This window comes from Zootoca vivipara, chromosome 2, assembly GCF_963506605.1.
Source record: "Zootoca vivipara chromosome 2, rZooViv1.1, whole genome shotgun sequence".
Lineage (NCBI taxonomy): Eukaryota > Metazoa > Chordata > Lepidosauria > Squamata > Lacertidae > Zootoca > Zootoca vivipara.
In genome coordinates this window covers 75,214,494-75,234,298 of record NC_083277.1, presented here as the reverse complement: position 1 = coordinate 75,234,298, position 19,805 = coordinate 75,214,494, and the positions used below count along the sequence as shown (strand labels likewise).

The 19,805-nt window shown below is 42.8% G+C and overlaps 1 protein-coding gene across 2 annotated transcripts in view; it reads left to right on the top strand.

The window, feature by feature from the left end:
- The window catches only part of SH3PXD2B (SH3 and PX domains 2B), a 115,254-nt gene that overhangs the window by 8,299 nt on the left and 87,150 nt on the right, over window positions 1–19,805 (top strand). For both annotated transcript variants that reach the window (XM_035105293.2, XM_035105294.2), the window contains exon 2: window positions 7,139–7,219. In XM_035105293.2, coding sequence (XP_034961184.2) covers window positions 7,139–7,219 — 81 coding nt within the window. The remainder of the gene's footprint in view (window positions 1–7,138; window positions 7,220–19,805) is intronic.

The following is a 19,805-nucleotide window of genomic DNA, read 5'->3' as shown; positions in this document are numbered from 1 at the left end:
CCACAACTTACAAAATGGAGATGCTAATATGGCTCTGAATTTAAAGATGAGCTACCGGTAGGAGCCCGTGTGAAATGACATATGTTGGTGTGGTTGGACTAGAAGATTGGCAGTGCTAGACTTCCAGTGTTATTGAGAATTTTTGAGAACCTTTTTGTCTTCTACAGCTGACAAGGGGTTACATCTTTTTGTAGCTGTTAACAGTTTTTCTTCTAATAATGCTAGCAAGTAGATGAATGCATCGGAAATAAGGTCTTGATGGATGTCTTAGTAATGGAGTTTGCTAGTGATGCCAGACCAGTAATGAATGATGGATGAGAAAACTAAGTGATTGAAATCTTTGTTTTTAAAATATGAGGACAGATAAAGCCCTCCTTTTGTAAGATTATGCATGCACTACTCCAAGCTGCAGCTTTTTAGTTGGGGGCAGTGACTGGTCCAGCACAACATTGCTGATTCTATTACAGTGAAATACATTGGTATTTCCTGCAACGTACAACTAAGCCACTGCACTATATGAATTACAAGTGGCTGGACTTGTGTGTTAGCACTCATCTGAAGGCATATTGGCTCATGAATTGGTGCATGTGCAGAAATTGCTGATATGATATCCTCTTTTGTTTAGGTCGATGACTATAAGGTGAGTTGAAGACACCCCCCCCCCCCCGTAAGTGCTTTGTAATGTTGACTTTGGGTGATTTAGGCAGTTGTTCACAGTGCTGAGCTGTGCCAAGCATCGGATTATCATTTGGAAGTATAGGAAGGTATGAGATGTGGCCTGGTGCCTTATCTAACAGTACTGGCACTGTGTAAACTTGCATCTGGTCCTGGAACATGCCGCAAAGCTGCTACCATGAAAATTCAGAAATGCAAGTACATATGCAACATTTCTCTTCTGGCTTTCCAATCTCTAAATAGGCAGGAAATGGAGGTGTTGTCTTCCAAATGAAACATGGGATCCCTGATCCACGATTTGCATGGCTTGCCCTGCATTTATCCCGCAGTCACTGATAAAGTCAAATTTACCACCGGCTCTGCTCTTGCTAAAAGGTTCTGGCACTTGGTTCCCCTGGTGATAATGCTAAGTGATGCCACATCTGATGAACTTGGTAATTTCCCCCTGACTTCTGGTGTAAGTTCATATTGAAAGAATCCTGTGGATTCAAGTGTGGAGATGGGGGTTGTGACTCGCTGGGTTTTATTTCTCCCTATTCAGTTGCTTTGAGGGTTCCCCCCCCCTCTCTGACAGCTCTGTTACAGTTGGACAGATACCATTTGCATTTCTCTAGCAGCTTGTCACTCTTGGCAGTTTTCCTTTTGGCTATTTTTCCCCAGTCCCGTTTCCTTCAATATGTGGTTGCTACAGTTTGTGAAGGGACATGGAGGATTGGGAGGGAATTGTATTATATAGATGAGATCATGCAAGGAGGTATCTGTGAGGAACAATATTCTTTTGAGCCAGGACTTATCACCCAGAAGGATATTTTCCTTCTCCATATGCAGCAAGGTTTTAATTAGTCAGGGGTTAAGTTTGACCATACAAAGACTTTTTAAAATCCAACTTGGTTAAATGCCCATCGTGTTCTTAAAGTTTGTAACATAACACACAGGCATATTTTATATATAAAACCACAAATCAAACACATAATTAGCAAGAGACAGCACCTCCCATCTATGTTGGAGATCAGTCCTAGTACCGGTAGCATTTTATGTTGATGAAAGTGATTCCCCCCCTTTAAATATACATGGAGAACTTACATGGAGAATTTTCATATTATTCACATGAGGCACCAGTGTAAGAGCAGGGCCTCCAAGTTCCAGGCAGATTATCATAGGAGCAGTTTATGAGGTAATGTGTTCCCAAGCCATTTAGGGCACAGGTGGGTAGAGTTCAGGTTTGTAGGATCTACTTTGCTTTCTACTACAATATCAGTATCCACCAACTAGGTTCAAGAGATAAAGAATGATGAGCCCAGGACTTTCTTTTGAAGTCTAGAACTTCCATGCACAAAATCCAGCCCTGTTTATTTTCTCCCCAATTTTTTCAGTGGCATAATTGGTGGTGGTGGTAAATTATTTTGTTCTTAGCATTGGTCAACATTTGGGAGTCAGAAACATTTGTCCACAGGGTATGAAATAAATTATTATTATTATTATTACTACTACTACACCAACCCAAGCTCTATATAAAGCTGTTTAAGAATAGGTGGTGACTGGGATCTGACGGGCTACTTCAGAGTGTCTCCCAGGGATCACCTGTACCCAGTAAAATGCACTTGTTTAATCCATACCTTAATGCTCCCCTCCATTTAAAAAAGCCAACTGCCATGCAACATGGGACAGGAGACTGCCCTTAAGGAAATGGGGCCCTGAAGCTCCCTTAGGCCTGCAGAACTTGTTGCCCAGTTCTTTGGATCACAGGTCAGTATTTGGTAAAGCTCAGACTTAAGTTGTCCATTTGAAGAAAACCTTTTGGGGTAAAGGTAAAGGACCCCTGACAGTTAAGTCCAGTTGTGAATGACTCTGGGGTTGCGGCGCTAATCTTGCTTTACTGGCCAAGGGAGCCGACGTTTGTCCGCAGACAGTTTTCCCAGGTCATGTGGCCAGCATGACTAAGCCGCTTCTGGCGAAACCAAAGCAGCGCACGGAAACACCATTTACCTTCCCGCCGGAGTGGTACCTATTTATCTACTTGCACTTTGACATGCTTTCGAACTGCTAGGTTGACAGTTCTTTGTTTTATTTTGATCTTTTGCTATGGTCACTTCCTCAGCATTTTCCCATCCATATAAATGGGTGTGGTTAGAAAGGAGAATGTTTTGTGACGAGAATACTCATCTCTATAGTGGATACTTGACCCAAAAAGCAGGAAAAAAGTAGTTTTTACCAAATTTCCAATTCTTACTGATAAGCAAGCCCTACAAATTAGCCAGTTGATTTTTCCTTCTACCTAGAAGTCATAGGGCCAGTCCACACATTAGCTAGTACAGTGATCTGAAGTTAGGACATTGGGTTTTCAACAGGGGAGCCTTCGTTTAGATGTAAGAAGACCCTGTCTAGTTCAGCCTTCTGCTTCCACATTAACCAGTGAAATGCTTATGGGAAGCCCGTAAGCAGGACATGAATATGGTGAAATTTGTGGTGTGCAGTATGTGTGTTCTTGTTGTGCAGTGGATGCTGCTTTGAGCAGGTGGCTAGTTACCTCACTCGGCTCCAGTGTCCCACTATGCATATGAAATTATCAGAATGGTGAGTGTGTGGGCCAATCCATGATTTCAGTGTGCGTGAGTCATACTGATCACAGAATGGTTGGTTCAAAGGTTGCTGGGAAAGCTCCCCTTCTTAACGTCTTCCTGGGATGTGGAAATCAGACACACAGTCCCCTTCTGCAGTATGATCAAGCATGCAGAGGCTATCTCCACCTAATAAAGTATTCCATTTCCTCTAGAGGACTCCCAAGATGCACTTGGTTCACCAAAAGGGCTTGCCGCAAAGCAGCCAGCATGACATCATTTAGGTCTTTGGCCCCCAGAAGTTCTGGCTCGCTAAGCATTCTATAGCATTTCAGTAATGGATCACTTTTGGCAGCCTGCCTAGAGAGGGAGAGAGGGGGGGAGAGCCTTCTACTGGGGCTGGAAAAGCCTGTATATCTTTGTTACTTTCCCTTTATGCTGCCTGTATTTCAAGCCTATTCTCATGAGACTTTAATCAGATTTGTGGAAACTACTTACAAGGGACTGATTTTATTTAAAGCTCAGAGTAGTTAAGCAAAACCTGGGAAAGTAAGAGATTGCAATACAATACTCGGGGGTGGGGGAGAGGAAAGTGTGTGTGTGAGAGAGAAATCCACATCCATCTTGCAAAAGCGATAATTTTGACTTCCTACTTGAGGTTTTTGAAATGGTATCTTTGCTAGGGTTGTAAAGGACTGGGGCTAAGGTGGACCAATTCTTCAGGGGTGTTCTTTTCCTTCAAATGGGAATTGATGCATCCCTAGTCTCTTTATGTTGCGTACACACAGACATGGAATTCAGCAATATACATCATGAAGCATCTGGTACCTGTTGCTAAGGGGTGCTTTGTATGTGATTCTGGCCATTGAAGGCAAAGAATGGAGAGCAGGAGAAGAAAGTTATAGAGAGGGACTTGATTACAACAGGACAAATATCAAATGTGGAAGTGCAACAGAGAAAGGAGTGGAGGAGATGGGGGTAGCCTGGGAGATAGAATAGATGCTCTCCAGAAACAGAAGGTTGTGTGTACATTTGGGGGGGGGGGGAGATGTTTCAGGGATTTGTGGAGAAGTTAGCAAAAGTGGTTGAGCTATAACTGAACTGGAATACCAGCCATAGAGAAGTATGTAACCAAGTGTTTATAGGTCCCACTTCCAAGGAGATGGAGGTCCTTCTGCACAAGGGAGTCACTCCAGAATTGTTATTGCAGCTTCAGGGGGAGGAGAGCAAAAGGAAAGAATGAAATAAACCACAGGCTCCCAGTAGAGGTTCCATTTTTGTGACCTTGCCTGAGGTGGGAGTGACCTGCATAGGTAAGCTCAACCAGTGACGAAAGCTTTGAAACAGAATAAAGTTAACATTTAATAATGTATTTTCACAAAATATACAGAGAAGCTTTATCAGAGAGAAACATATTGGTACATGCTTCTGTTGGTCAGAATGCTGGTCCAGGATGAACTGTCCAGGATGAACTGTTGATGTTTCTTTGTTGCCATGGGGGCTAATAGTTAGGAGATGGCTTCCTGATCATCAGGAACTTCCCTGTGCCCATCAGGGCTTGGAGAGAGTGAGTTCTTGTTAACTGAAGGGAGTGGATGACAGCTGTGTGTGTGTGTTTGGAGAGGAGGAGAAGCTGCTGTTTGTGGTTTGGAAGAGATGGAGAAAGGAAAGTTTCTGGCAGGAGCTAGCAGAAAGTGGGGATAGCCTTGAGGATGGGCTGTCCATGTTTCTCTTCAGATCAGGGCTGGGGAACCTGTGGCCCTAAAGATTAGACTACAGTTCCCATCAGTCCCAGCCAGCATGGCCAATGATTAGGGCTTATGGGAGTTGTAGTGCAACAACATATTCTGGAGGGTTTGAGGCTCCCCATTACTGTCTTATGAGTCTGTATTGCTGAGGCCCTTGCTTACTCTCAACTTATATTCTGCTTCTATATATAAAATAAGGTGCCTTTTATAGTGTTTGTTTTAAGGCGCTCTCATGCCTGGGAAACCAAGCCTTGTGGCACTGGAACTTTTTATTTCTCAGGGATGTGAATTCATTGTACTGTGGGGAAAACTTTGTTGCCCCAAGTCAGTCCACCCCTAAATAGCTAGCAAGGCTGGGTAAAGTGGTTTCAGATTCTTAGACACAACAAATATTGGATGCAAGATGCTCTTTTTCCCAAGAGCTGAGCAAACAGAGGAAAGCAATGACAGCAGCAGAACCCCAGGAGGAGATATGGCTGTTGTGTGGCATGGCCAACAGCCAAGACTAACAGCCTGCGATCTCTAAATATTTACCAGTTTTCTCAGGGCAGTAAATTCTGCAAGTGGGTGGGAAATTACCTAACTCTGAAGAACATTCACAGGGAGCGTATTCCTGATGCTTTTAATCCATGTCTGCTCTGTGCCGCCATTGCACTCAGGCCTTTGGGATTGTAGTGTTGGTGATAAATTTACTCAAGTGTGTTGAGGGACTGGAAGCCAAATTTAGATGCTAATGAAGCGAGGCACACTCTTGTCCCTTTCCAAGACTCAAATTTGTGGCTACAGACAATCTGTATGAAGGATATCAAACTGCTAGTCATAGATATTGATGAAAGCAACTGCTCTGAAATGGGAATGATTAAGCGGTATTTGTTGTTGTTTAGTCGTGTCCGACTCTTCGTGACCCCATGGACCAGAGCACACCAGGCACTCCTTTCTTGCACTGCCTCCCGCAGTTTGGTCAGACTCACGTTGGTGGCTTCGAGAACACTGTCCAACCATCTCGTCCTCTGTCGTCCCCTTCTCCTTGTGCCCTCAATCTTTCCCAACATCAGGGTCTTTTCCAGGGAGTTTTCTCTTCTCATGAGGTGGCCAAAGCGGTATAGAAATGTGTTAAACAGGCAAACAAACAAAATAACGTAAGATACATTAATTTTGCCTGCATGAGGGTTCTTCATTGTGGGGTTTCATTTACCTTGAGCAGCCATTCAGAAGATCAAACCAAAATGTTTCCCAGCAGTACAACCCTGAAGGTTCCAGGGGAGCGTGGATGAAGCGTTTGCCCCACTCCACCCTATAGCAATGATTGTACTCCCTGCAGTTGCTGCTGAGCAACATTTTTTTTAAAAAAAAAACTCAGTCCCCAGTGAAGCCAGGAAGTGTTTCCCTAGCTGTTACAGATGTTATCACATAGCTGGCTCTTATTTGTTCTATTGCATCATTATACAGCCAAGCTGGAAGCCCTGTTCACACAATTGTGCGCCAATTGTGCATTGACTATAAAGTGGGGCTGTGTCTTTTAGCCCTGTCCCTGAGAGCACATCTATTTTCCTGGAACAAAATTGCATTGTGTGCAGTTGTCTGGAAAGAAACAAGAAACCTGCAAGGTTCTGCTTGCTTTTAGAGGGGCTCCCTGCAGCTGGGACACCTGCGCAGCTGCGTGGCCTGATTGTGCCGAGCAGCTTCATGCATGGAGCAGCTCATGCACTGAGTTTTCACTTACAGACTATTGTAGACAATGCATGGTTGTTTTAGGAAGCAAAGTTAAAAGTGTGGTCCTGGTCCTCAGTTAAAACACAGCAGCTCTACATGTGAGGAATGTGTGAATGACAGTTAATGCTTTTGACCTCACTTGGGCTTCTTGTGATTTTCTTTTGAAAATCACAGCTATGGGGATTACAGATAAATCTTTAAAAAGGGCAAGAAAGGTGAATAAAAAGGATTTTCATTAAAGCGGCCCCTTTCAATACAAAAAAAGTTAGCATGTAAATGATACAAAGAAACCACCCACAGCTACTGCCCTTTCTGAATAGCTGCCCAGACAATGATAATCTTCTAAGGATTAATTAAAGTATCTCTTTAATGAACTATGGAAGCATCGAAACAGCATTTTGATGTGATCTGAGTTCCCTAAAGTGTCTTCATTCTTCCCCACAGGTATACATTATCAAAGTCACCTGGTCCAATGGCGCCACTGAATCAATTTATCGACGGTACAGCAAGTTCTTTGACCTGCAGGTAAGATTACTGCTGTGTTTTTGCCTTATTCTGGGGTTCCTGTTCTGGAGGGCTATAACCTATTATCTGACCTACATTTGGGATGGCACAGAGTATTTTGGTCAGGTGACAGTTTTATACTTTTACATGACAGCTGCCCTGAATGGATTGTGAAGTCCTGCGGCTGGTTCGTCTCCTATGGTTTTCCATGCTTATTGGAAGTGCCAGCATTAATGATGATCCATTTAACACCTTTCCTTCTTTCTGAGGACCATCCTCTTGGTTCCAGACATGCTGGAGCAGGATAGTAGTATAGAATTGTTCAACCCCCTGCAACTCAGGAATCTCAGTTAAAGCATCCATGATGAAAGGAGAGTCTACACCTCCTGAGTACAGAAGAGGGCGAGCTTGGGGGTGGGGGGGAATGTTCCCTAATGCATGGAGACTGCCAGATAACTAAAGTTAAGATCGTCCTCTTCAGAAATTCTTTTTAAGGACATGTTTTGATGTTCACTGCAGATATTTGACTTCAAAGTTTTACTGGAACCGGGTTATGTTTTATTGCTCCTGTTTCCTTTTTGTGTGTTTGAGTTTTATTTTTGACTGCTGCCTTTATTGGATATTTTACTTGGTATTATGGATTGATTTTAATGTTGCCAGCTGCTTTGAAAGTCAATTTGTCTAAAAAGGAGATTAGACGTGTAGGAAATAAATGAGAGAAGCAGCAGCAAAGAAGCTACTTCACAACTTTGCCAGAGTTGCTCTGGGTCTTCCATGCTCAGCATGTGAATGTGGCCTTTAAAACACCAACTGCTTCATTGCGGAGGAGAACTTGCTTTCTCTAAAGCTTCGTATAAACCCTAAATTAAGCCCAAGTGCTTAATTACATGGGTTGGGCATAAGATTCACGTGCAGGGTCACAACTGGTGCAATTTGTCCTGCTCCTAAGGAAACCTACCGGTAGATGTAGTCTGGATTCCCTCAGTCTCTCCTTCATGCATTCCATGGGCCTTCTGTGTCCAGTGAAGTTACTTGCCTCTAACAGTTAAGACAGGGATGGAGCTGTGTTTGATAAACAAGGAAGGTGGCTAGTAGACTTTGCCCCACTTGCCATGTTTTCATACCCACTACTGCTTCAGATGTTGCTTTGCTGCCTTGAATGATTGTAGGATGAGGAATTTATTTTTCCCAAAATCATGTTGAATCGGTGATGCTTTATTTCTGGTGCTTCAGAGTTTGGATATTAGCTTAATAGTGTCTAAATGCTTAACGTGCTGAATTAGGGAGTTTGTTGCTACCAAATGTTTCAGGCCCGTAGTCTGATGTGGTTACTTGGAACATGCAGTCTGTGTGTTTGGGTCCATCTTTTTAAGTGACATTTCATTTAGCTCCTCATTGTGAATGGAATCCGTTTCTGGTAATCTGGTGGTCACAAAGTTTTTGTGAGTCTGGTGGGTTTAGTATCCAGCGGTTAGGATTCCTATTTTGATACAAGCCCCTTCATTCAGCTCCTTTCTCCAGTTTCTCTGTGAACAATGACCCTAATGAATTATTTTGCCAGTAATGCACACCATGGAATGTAGAGAGAGAATTAATTCATTGCACAGCATTATTGGCAGCATAATGCATTGCAGGTTTCTGGAAAGAGAATACATTATATTACAGAGTTTGCTTGTTTTTTCTGCAGCACAAATGTGATACCCAGTTCCAATTTTAATGTATAACTTTCTCTCTCTCATACTTTTGCCCAGTGGTTTTGTTATTTTCATATGTAGTAAGTTAATTTTCGAGAAGGGTGGATCGGATGCTGCTAAGGGTAGACAAAACCACAATGGAAGTTAGGGCTGGGCGATATCAGCATTTCAGCATTGCGGTATATCACCAGCCAAACATCGCGGTCTGGCGATATACCACAATGTTGAAAAAACAAGCTGCATTGGCATCAGCCTGCGAGGCACCAGGTGAAATTGCCACAGGTCTCACTGCGGGAGCTGAGGCGGTTTCACCTCAGTGCCTAGCAGGCTGGGACAACACAGCTTGTTTGTATGGCTCAGCTGGGGCATGGGAGGGCTCCTGATCCTTAGCCAAGCCATCCCCAGTGCTCCCCCTGCTTGCGTGGGAGCCAGTGCCAGGCTGGGGGATCCTTTAACTGCTCAGCTGAGGGGAATGGCAACTGCACACTCCTCACCCGAGTAGTTTAAAAATGAAGAGGAAGGAACAAGCTGTATTGGGGCCTCACTGATGCAGATTTTTTGACCCTCTCCGCAGTATGAGGGCAGAGTGGGATGGCGGCTTCACTTAGCGATATATCGCTGGTGAAACCGCCATTGCTCCTGAGTAGCTCTGCTAGTAATGCTCGCTGGGGGAAGTCACTGGCAGAGGGACTCAGGAGCTGTGGCGGTTTCACCAGCAATATACCTCTGAGTGAAGCCAACATCGCGGTCTACTCCTCATACTGGTCCTGGGCGATATCTTCTCTGTATAAATAAAAATGTAAATGTTCGTTTGTTCAAAATCTTAAATCTCTGAAAGTTCTTCACTGATTGATTTGACGTTGCATTTGAATAAGAGCGTGTTTTTATATACCAATATTATATAGATGTCACACCTGTGACAGGTAAAAACATGTTTTCTTGAAAAACACCACCATCTGTTGGACATCAAAGCAACACACGCTATACTTAATATTTTACTCTCAGGACGCCTTGGGGCGGTGTCCTTCCAGCGCGAGCGCGCAGAGGCTGCTGGGAGTGGCTGGCCGGCGGCTCCTTCTGGGAGGATGGGTGCCGGATCCTGCCCCTACACCGCCGCCTTGCCTCTCCCCACCGCCCTCGCCATGTCCGCCTTGGAGAAACAACTGCAGCTGGGTCACCTGCCCCCTCGTCTGCCGGGACCTGCCAGGGGAAGCGGCCAGGCCCTCCCCAAGATGACCATGGGTTATACAAGGGGTGGAGAGAGAGGGGTTGGGGTGGCAGCTGGTGTCAGGCGGGAGGAAGATGACATCACACGACAGGGAGACCAGAGAAAGGGGTGTCGTGACATCATGCGGCTGGGGTGGGGAACGGGGGAGCTGAGTGGAGGAGGGGTGTGGCTTTGTGGAGAATGAATGGGGCGGGGTGGGGTTTGCCCATGGTTTATTTTGGGGGTGGGTGGGGTGGGGGGATTTTCCAGAATATGCGTGGGTGGGAGAGTCTTTTTTTGGGGGGGAGGGGGCGCTCTGCTTTCAATGGAAGCCTGGCATGTGTGTCTTATCTATCAACAAAGCTCAGGGCCAATCTTTAGAATTATGCGGTTTAGATCTAGACATGGACTGCTTCTTACATGGACAATTATATGTTGCGTGTTCTAGAGTCGGCAACCAGACATTCTCTATATCTACACAGACAATGGAACAACAAAAAATATTGTATACCCACAAGCTTTGTGAAATTAAACATATTAGAAATGTGCGCTTTCTCTTTTCTTTCTTTTCCATTTAACAGACTGAGCCACAGCAACGCGTGGCCGGGTACAGCTAGTATGGATATATCACCTAGGCCTAATGGAAGGTCTGATTTGATCTGAAAGTTGGTGGCAAAAGCCATACAGAATATTCCTATCTAGTTCTGGACATAAGATGAAAAGTGTGTTTTCCAAAGGGAGATGAGCCAAGGGCACTAGCTGTGCTTTATGAGCCAGAACACACACTCGGCTGCCTAGAGGAGAGGAAAATTCAGAAAGTGAGCACCTGTTACAATTGCTTCCATACACTCATGATCTGAATCTGGGCATTACAGCAAGTCCCAAACCTAAGGACTGGTTTCTTGATTTGAGTGCCTTGCAACAACTTTTTTTTTCACCTGGAGTCTGCAAAGGTGGTTCAAAAAACTGATGAAATACAACTGTTCAGAGGCTAAAAATCTATTGGATGACTCAAGATCCTTTGGGACTGGGTGGAGGAGAGAAGGTGTACTTGCGAGATCATCATCAGCCATTTAATTTTGTTTACCTATAATAATAGAACAGATAGGTGCTGCAATTGTTATCTGTGGTTTCTTCATTGTTTGATGTACAGTAATATGAATAGACCACCAGCAATTACACCACAGAGAGCACTTTCAGATCTCTTAAACACAATTAAGTTTCAAAGCACTTGACTCATAGGCATTAGAGAGGTATAGTGGCTAGTGTGTTAGACTAGGCGTCAGGAGACCACGTTCAAATCCTCAATTATCATGTTGCAGGTAGGTAGCCATGTTGGTCTGCCATAGTCGAAACAAAATTAAAAAAATCCTCCCAGTAGCACCTTAGAGACCAACTAAGTTTGTTATTGGTATGAGCTTTCGTGTGCATGCACACTTCTTCAGATACACTGAAACAGAAGTCACCAGATGCTTATATATAGTGAGAGGGTGTGGAGGGGTATTACTCAGAAGGGTGGTGGGAATGGGTGATTGGCTGATAGGTGTGGTAAACCTGTTGATGACTGTTAACTACTGCAATTGGTCTCACAGGAAAAAGCAAGGGGTGAGGTGGCTAAAAATAGCTTTATCATGTATAATGTGATAAGAATCCAATGTCTCTATTCAGACCAGGTCTCTCCATGGTTTTAAGTTTGGTAATAAGTCGCAATTCAGCAATTTCACTTTCCAGTCTATTTCTGAAATTATTTTGTAATAAGACAGCTACTTTGAGATCTTGTATAGAATGATCTCCTGGGAGACTGAAGTGTTCTCCTACTGGTTTCTCTGTCTTGTGATTCCTGGTGTCAATTATCATGCTCACTGAGTGACTTTGATCTAGTCCAGGCACCCCCAAACTTCGGCCCTCCAGATGTTTTGGACTACAATTCCCATCATCCCTGACCACTGGTCCTGTTAGCTAGGGATCATGGGAGTTGTAGGCCAAAACATCTGGAGGGCCGCAGTTTGGGGATGCCTGATCTAGTCACTATCTCTCAGCCTAACTTACCTCACACTTTTGTTCTTGTTAAAATAAAATGGGGTGGGACAATGAATGCTGCCTTGTGGTCACTGAAGACTTGATAAGTAGCTGAGATTGTAATCAGTGGCCTGAATGGAACAAACTTGCTGAATTGTAATCTAATTCCAATGAAAATAAAAATCATATTTTTATTATACTTGTACTTTCTTGAGTCCTGTTTGCTCTGTATTTGCTCTTTTGGTTTCTGGCCTCTTTCTTCTTTTCACACCCCCCCCCCAATTTCATACTGCCTTATATTAGTGAGCCATAATTTCTTGTTTTAGGGGAAAAAATCTGGATCAACATGGTGTAAATCCTGGACTTGGTATTCTCTCCTAGGTTGTTTCAGATGGTGGAATGGTTCTCATAGAACAGACCTTTTTCCTATTAGCTCATGTTGTGCTGTGCCAGGCGATACGATGTAGGTGTCACCACCCTGGAAGCAAAGTGCTTTTGCCATCAAAATGGGGTTGGGCATGCAATGTGCCAAAGTTATTTTGGCCACTGATCTATTTGGCAGATATGGTGGAAACTTTATACATGGCATGAGAGTAAATTGTAATGTGCACGAAGAGGCTGCCTGCCTCCCATTATGCCGAAGGTTTCCTTTGGTCATGCACCCACAAGTTGAATTAGTTCACTGCTTTGTTGTGGGTGGTATTTTTATTTTTATTTTTTTATTTTGGAAAAGGAAAACCATAATGGACGTAGGTCTAGATTATTCGTGCTCTTACCTCCTTGTCCACACCTTGAGTTACATCCTGACAAGTAAGCCTTATTTCATGTGAGACTATATAGACATGCCCTAACAGTTTAAATTTACTTGTATAATATTCACTACAGCCATTGCTGTTGGTATACCACCTGAAATAACTAGAGGAAGGCCCCATAATTGATCCTTCTCTCTTTGACTGTAGGCATGCGTCCCTTCCAATGACCATAGTATTGACACTGGGGTGGGATGCAGTGAGATGTCTCTGCCCCTCCTTATCTCTCTAACTTCCCACTGCTCAGTATAAACTCCCATTTGATTCTGGTTGGGAGACGCTCTCAGTTTGCCTCCACCCATTGGGAAGGTTTATGAGCACAATTCACCTTTTTCTCATCTGTTTATACTGCCCCTCAGTATAAATGCCAGGGATGATTTCCAGCAGAGTCTGCCTGCTTGTGGAACAGATTTACCCCACACTGTCCCCTTTTTATCCTCTCACCTGCCCCCGCAGTGCCCTCACATACCAAAAACCTGCTCTTGAGAGTTGGGTGAACCCTCCAGAGCAGATGTGGGGGTCAAAACACTAAGCTTACCTCCCAACACAGCAGCAGCGGGACTAGGGGAGCAGTAAAATAGTCACGAATGTCTTTCTGGGAACCAGCATTCTTGCTTGTTTATGGTAACCATAGTTTGGCTATGAGGCCCCTGTGACCTCATTGTTTTCAGCATATAAACAAAATAATATAGCACCCCCCCCCCACACACACAAAACAATAAAAAACCTTTCACATTGGGTCTCTTGTAGACTCGACACTTGCTATTCTAGCCTAAGAGTTTACTGTTATCATTTTGATAAGTCGCTCAAATGCTTGATAGTATGTAATACTAATTATTTAAGAAGTCATTAAAAAAATCCATTTGCAGTAGGGATATTATCTTGTTGTGGTATTGCTAGCAGTATCTGTGCCTCATTTATAAATGCTGTTTTGTTACTTATTTATTCAGATTTTAAGAGGATGCATGATGCTTAAAGGCAGTAGTGAAGTAGATGAACCCCAATATTAGTAATTTACTTCCCAGTATGGTAGCAATGCAAGTTCTACCGTATAAAGCAGGTAATCTTCTAAATAAGAAATCTTAAAGGGGCAGGGGGAATAGTCATAAATATGCTTATTCCAGTCACTTTGGAGCTGCAGTATCTTAAAAATCTTTCCCCTGAATTCTCCCTAATACATAATAATGATGTATTACACTCTACGTGAAAGCTGGCTCCTTGGTCTTGATCCATTAATAGCTTTCCTGCATTGGCAGCTAGCAGAAAGCTTATTCTACCAAATGCTCTAGTGCCAAAGTAGGCCAGCCAGGTTTGGAATTGGCTTAAACATACAGACACACTAACTATATCTGCTGCTTGTATATACTGCTGTGAATGGTATCCCATCTGATTCTTACTTTTGGAAATTATTTGAGAAATACCTCCATAAGAAAACTTTGCCAGGCTGCTAAAGCAGCACTAAGCAATTTGCACATAAGAGAAACACATCAGAAGTACATAGCTTTGGGGAACTTCTTTTAAAATCCAAGATCATAACAGCTCAATTACTACTACACAATTTACTACTACCTAAACTGAAGATTTAAAGGAAGCAGTGATCCAGCTTTCAACACATTGCTGGGCATGGATTGTCTGTGTTTGTGTAAAATGTGTGGTGGGCAGTGCTTCCCCCCCCAGGGGGTACTCAAGGGTACACAGTATTGGCACCTCTTTGTTGTTGTTACAGTAAGTGCCACACTTCTGTAACAATTTCATGGTGCGTACTGGCACCTATTATCTCAGAAAAAAGCACTGGTGGCGGACCTAATGGTGGGAATATAGAGTTGTAGCCAACCAAGTCTTACTCAGAGTAGGCCCACTGAATGTCTACAACCTGTAGTCTTAGTCACTGGTACCCTTTTTGCATTCATCATAACGTAAGTTCCTGTTCAGAAAACGGGAACACGTTGTTGTATAATTGCACCAGCATTTATAGGGCAAACATTTGAAAGAGGGAGAGCAGTTCAGTGGGCATGGGTGTGTATTATTTGTGCAAAAGACAGCTGAACCCTAGGGGTTCCCAAACCTTGAGCCCAAACCATTTGGAGGGGTAGGCTCAAAATGAACATGTTTATTGCCTTGGTTGGAGATAATCAGTAGCAAAACACTTAGCATGCGGGCAGGACTCCAGAGCCTTAACATCTGCAGCAGCATCTTCCAAATGCTGGTGTGGACTGCCTGTTTGGACAATCCCATACAAAAACAAGTCTCTGCATCTTTTTAATGCTAACATGTCAGGGAGAAGTCTTGGTTAGAAGGTTCCTCCCTTGTTTTTGTATGTAGATTTATTTATTTTTATGTGGACAGAAGTCAAAAAGTGCAATTTCCGAGTGCCAGGAAGCTCATATTCATGACAATTCTGAATATGTAGTTTTGGTTTCCAATTGTCCTTTAAAAGAAAATGCACCATAATGTCTCTCTATGTGTGTGACTTCATTGACTAAGTAGTCTTTTGTGAACATATCCAAGGGGAGGTGGTGTCTGCCTGCCTGCCTGTTTGTTTGTTTCCCATTTCTGAGAGTGATGTGGTGGAAGCTCACCATCACCTAAGGTGGGTGTGCACTGAAAAAAATACTTATTTTGAAACACATGTGCTGTGAACCTGAAGATAGGAGAACTTTTAAAAAATACAGTAGGCTTTTGGCTTTCAAGAGTGAGATAGTATTTCCTCACCTCCCTCACTCTCTGAACTACACTGCTACAGTAAAATATAATTGTCCCTCCCTGGTTCTAAGTTGAAGAAGCTTGAAGTGTGAGCTAATGTTCTAAACCCCCACAGCCACTTAATTAAAAGCTACAGCAAAGAAGTCCAGCTAGTCTACTGCTAGTGGAGTATGACAGCAAAATCCTGTCTCATGTTCTATAGTTGCTGTCTCAGACCAAGATAAGAGACCCCAATGTCACATCATCCCTTACCTACTGCAGGTTCATTAACCATGGGCAGGGATTGGCTGGGTCTGGAGGTGTAGCTTGGTTTATTTGACTTACCATAATTTCCCAAAGAGTCTGTCTCTCTTCTCACCACAGTCTGGTTCAAAACTTGTGGCTGAACCATATGCTGTTATGCTACAATTTGTGCTTGAGGGTGGCTACCTGGTTGTATTCTAAATGCCACTTGCAAAAGGGACTGGGGTTTTAAAAGTAAATCTGAGATTCTTTGCTGACTTTATTGACTAATCAGACCAATTATCCTTCTCAAAAACTAAGCAGAGCAAACAAAACAGGCTAGAGGTACTGAAACAAAAACAAAATGCAAGGAAAAGAAACTATTTATCAAACATAACAGAGCACATAAACAAAATAGTACACACAATTGAAACTACTTTTTGTTATATATAATTTTGCATTGTCTTAATCAAATATTTTCAGAATATTGTGTCAAAGAAGAGAATGGTCAATAATTTTAAACACAAATTACAGAAATAGCAATGGCAAGCTAACATGATAGACACACACACACACAGAGAGAGAGACAGAAACACACACACACACTTCCTTGTTTAACACTGGATTCTAAAAAGATTTGCTTAAGTTTTTGAAAGGTGCCAAGTTAAGCACATCCTTCTTTAAATGTAGCACCAGCCATGTTTATTGTTTTGTTTGATATACTGTAATGGTCTTTTATCTTTGTCAATTTTGTTCAGTTCCAAAACACAGTTAGTTACATTAAACATTAACATTATTGGGAATTATTTTTTTCTTCTTTCATGCTTTATCTTTGTTGTTGTTTAGTCATTTAGTCGTGTCCGACTCTTCGTGACCCCATGGACCAGAGCACGATCAGCCACTCCTGTCTTCCACTGCCTCCTGCAGTTTGGTCAGACTCATGTTGGTAGCTTCGAGAACACTGTCCAACCATCTCGTCCTCTGTCGTCCCCTTCTCCTAGTGCCCTCCATCTTTCCCAGCATCAGGGTCTTTTCCAGGGAGTCTTCTCTTCTCATGAGGTGGCCAAAGTATTGGATGGATCACTCCTTCATGGATCAGTGCCTTGAATAACTCAGAGAAGCTATGAGCTCTGCTGTGCAGGGCCACCCAAGACGGACAGGTCATAGCTGAGAGTTTCAACTAAATGTGATCCACCTGGAGAAGGAACTGGCAAACCACTCCAGTATTTTGCCAAGAAAACTCCATGGACAAAGACAGGCTTTATCCTTATCAGCTATCAAATGAAAAGTTTAATTTGTTTTAGGCCCTGTGCACATGTGTGAATTGTGACCTGTTGAAACAAGTACCATTAAATATTAAGTACTAAAATCTCTACAGCACCTATTTTAGTAGCAAGCTCAATTCTTTTGTGTGCACAGTGATGGAAGGACAATAGAAATAGCTGCTGCATTTCATTTTCTTAGCTCACCTGTTCTGTGAGAGTAAATAGCACATAAATACTTACAGAGTTACAGTTGTTTCAAGGGAATGTGCAATAAAAAACTTTTTAAATGATCTCAGTAGGTATATTAACCATGGGAATATTGGAAGCAGGTGATTGTGTCCTCCTTGGTTTAATGATTGAGAGGCAAGGGAAATCTGAGTGTAGTTGGACATGCACTCTGGACTTTAAGAAGGCTGATTTCAAAAAGCTTAAGTAGGTGCTGGATGAGATCACATGGTCAGAAATACTCAAAGAGAAGGGAATCCAAGGTGGATGGTAGTTTCTTAAAGGTGACACATTGAAGGCAAAATGCAGACTATTCCAACAAGAAAGAAAATGGGAGGACTCTAAAGAATCAGTGTGGCTTCATTAAAAAACATATATTTTTTTGGAGGCTTTTAAGCAGAGGTTGGATGGCCATCTGTCATGTACAATCTAGTTGAGATTACTGCATTGCAAGGAGTTGGACTAGATGACCCGAAGGCTCCCTTCCAACTCTACAATTCTATGATTCAGTGTCTAAATAAAAGGAATATGAATATCTCTCTTAGCTCCCATGACATGTCTTACGACTGGATCTATATGGATTGAAAAATGTGAGGCTTTCAGGGAAATTATTAATTGCCTCATGCACTCTGCAGTGCTCATTTTTTGCTGATTCTAGCAACCCATTTATTCTGTGCACTGATGCCAGAATTGAAGTTTTGTGTGGTGTGTCGTGTGGGTTCAGCGCTGTGCCAGGAACTTGAAAGAAGGAAAAAGACACGGCTTTTGTTAGCCAAGGACTTACTGTTAGTGAAATCCGTTATAACATACCCAAACGGGAATATTTAACCAATTAATGGGCCTTTTTGTAAAAAGTTTAAAGTTGTCTGGTGCACCTAAGGGAATTACTCTGAATGCGTGAAGATCACTAGAAATGTGTGACCTGTGCACAGTGGAAGATAATACTGTTATATTTACACAAATATTACAGAATATTTGAGATGAGCAATATTCTCCCTGTATTTTTTCTTAGCATGGCAGAACATTGGAGGTGTAAAATCAAACTAAGACTTCCCTGTGAAGGGGTATGTTTGTGCACATGGTGTTTGGAGGTGAAAAGAACCTGTGGTTGACTGAATGCTAGGGCAACAAAACAAAGCTTCTGTCTTTTCTCTGTGAAGTGTGAGTAACTGCTATGGCCCGAGATTGTTGGGAGAACCTGGCGATGTTGTGAGACCTTACACAGAAAGGTGGTTTTTTTCTGAATAGAGTTTACAAAGCGGATAATCTAAAAGAAATACGGTAGATTGTAACAGAGAATACCTTTTGCTAACAAGCTCCTATAATGTTGTAGATTTATCTCCACTAAGCTCATGAAGGGGATGCAGAGGGGTACCCCCCCCCCCGTTCCTGTGGCAGAACAGAAAACTTGAAATTGTACTTCAAGTTTGATGTGATAAACAAACACACACATGCACAGTTGTATCACTGTTTTCCAAGTAGCATGCAATACAGTGGAACCTCGGTTTATGAACACCTCGGTTTATGAATTTTCGGTTTATGAACGCCGCGGACCCATCTGGAACGGATTAATTCATTTTCCATTACTTTCAATGGGAAAGTTTGCTTCAGTTTATGAACGCTTCAGTTTATGAACAGACTTCCGGAACCAATTACACCCATGCTTCAGTTTATGAACGCTTCAGTTTAAGTACTCCGTGGACCCGTCTGGAACGGATTAATCCACTTTCCATTACTTTCAATGGGAAAGTTTGCTTCAGTTTATGAACGCTTACTCCGCGGACCGTCTGGAACGGATTAATTCACTTTCCATTACTTTCAATGGGAAAGTTCGCTTCAGTTTATGAACGCTTCAGTTTATGAACAGACTTCCGGAACCAATTGTGTTCATAAACCGAGGTACCACTGTACTGTAATATACAATGCTTGCTAAGCCTGTGCTAAATCTAAAACAGAACTTTTAACATTTGGTCTTCACCTTGATTCCAGGGAAACCCAGTCTGTTTAAAACTGGAAACTAGATCCCGTTTCGTCTTATCTGGGGAGTTGTGTATTACCATGGTACCTCGGGTTACAAACACTTCAGGTTACAGACTCTGCTAACCCAGAAATAGTACCTTGGTTAAGAACTTTACCTCAGGATGAGAACAGAAATCACGCGGCAGCGGGAGGCCCCATTAGCTAAAGTGGTACCTCAGGTTAAGAACGGACCTCCAGAACGAATTAAGTTCTTAACCCGAGGTACCACTGTACCACTATATTCTAGTAGCCTTCCTTTTGCATCCTTCTCATGGGCTTAGCACTGATGAGCCTTAGGTTGCAGAATCTGGTTAGTGCACATGCTTAATCATATGTCTTCTTCGGGTACTTCGAACCTCCATCAATGTGGCTTGCCTGCTTTTCTTTGGTTTATTCAAGTTCGTGCAAATGATGGCCTCTTCTGAAATACAGCCTTGCATTGAC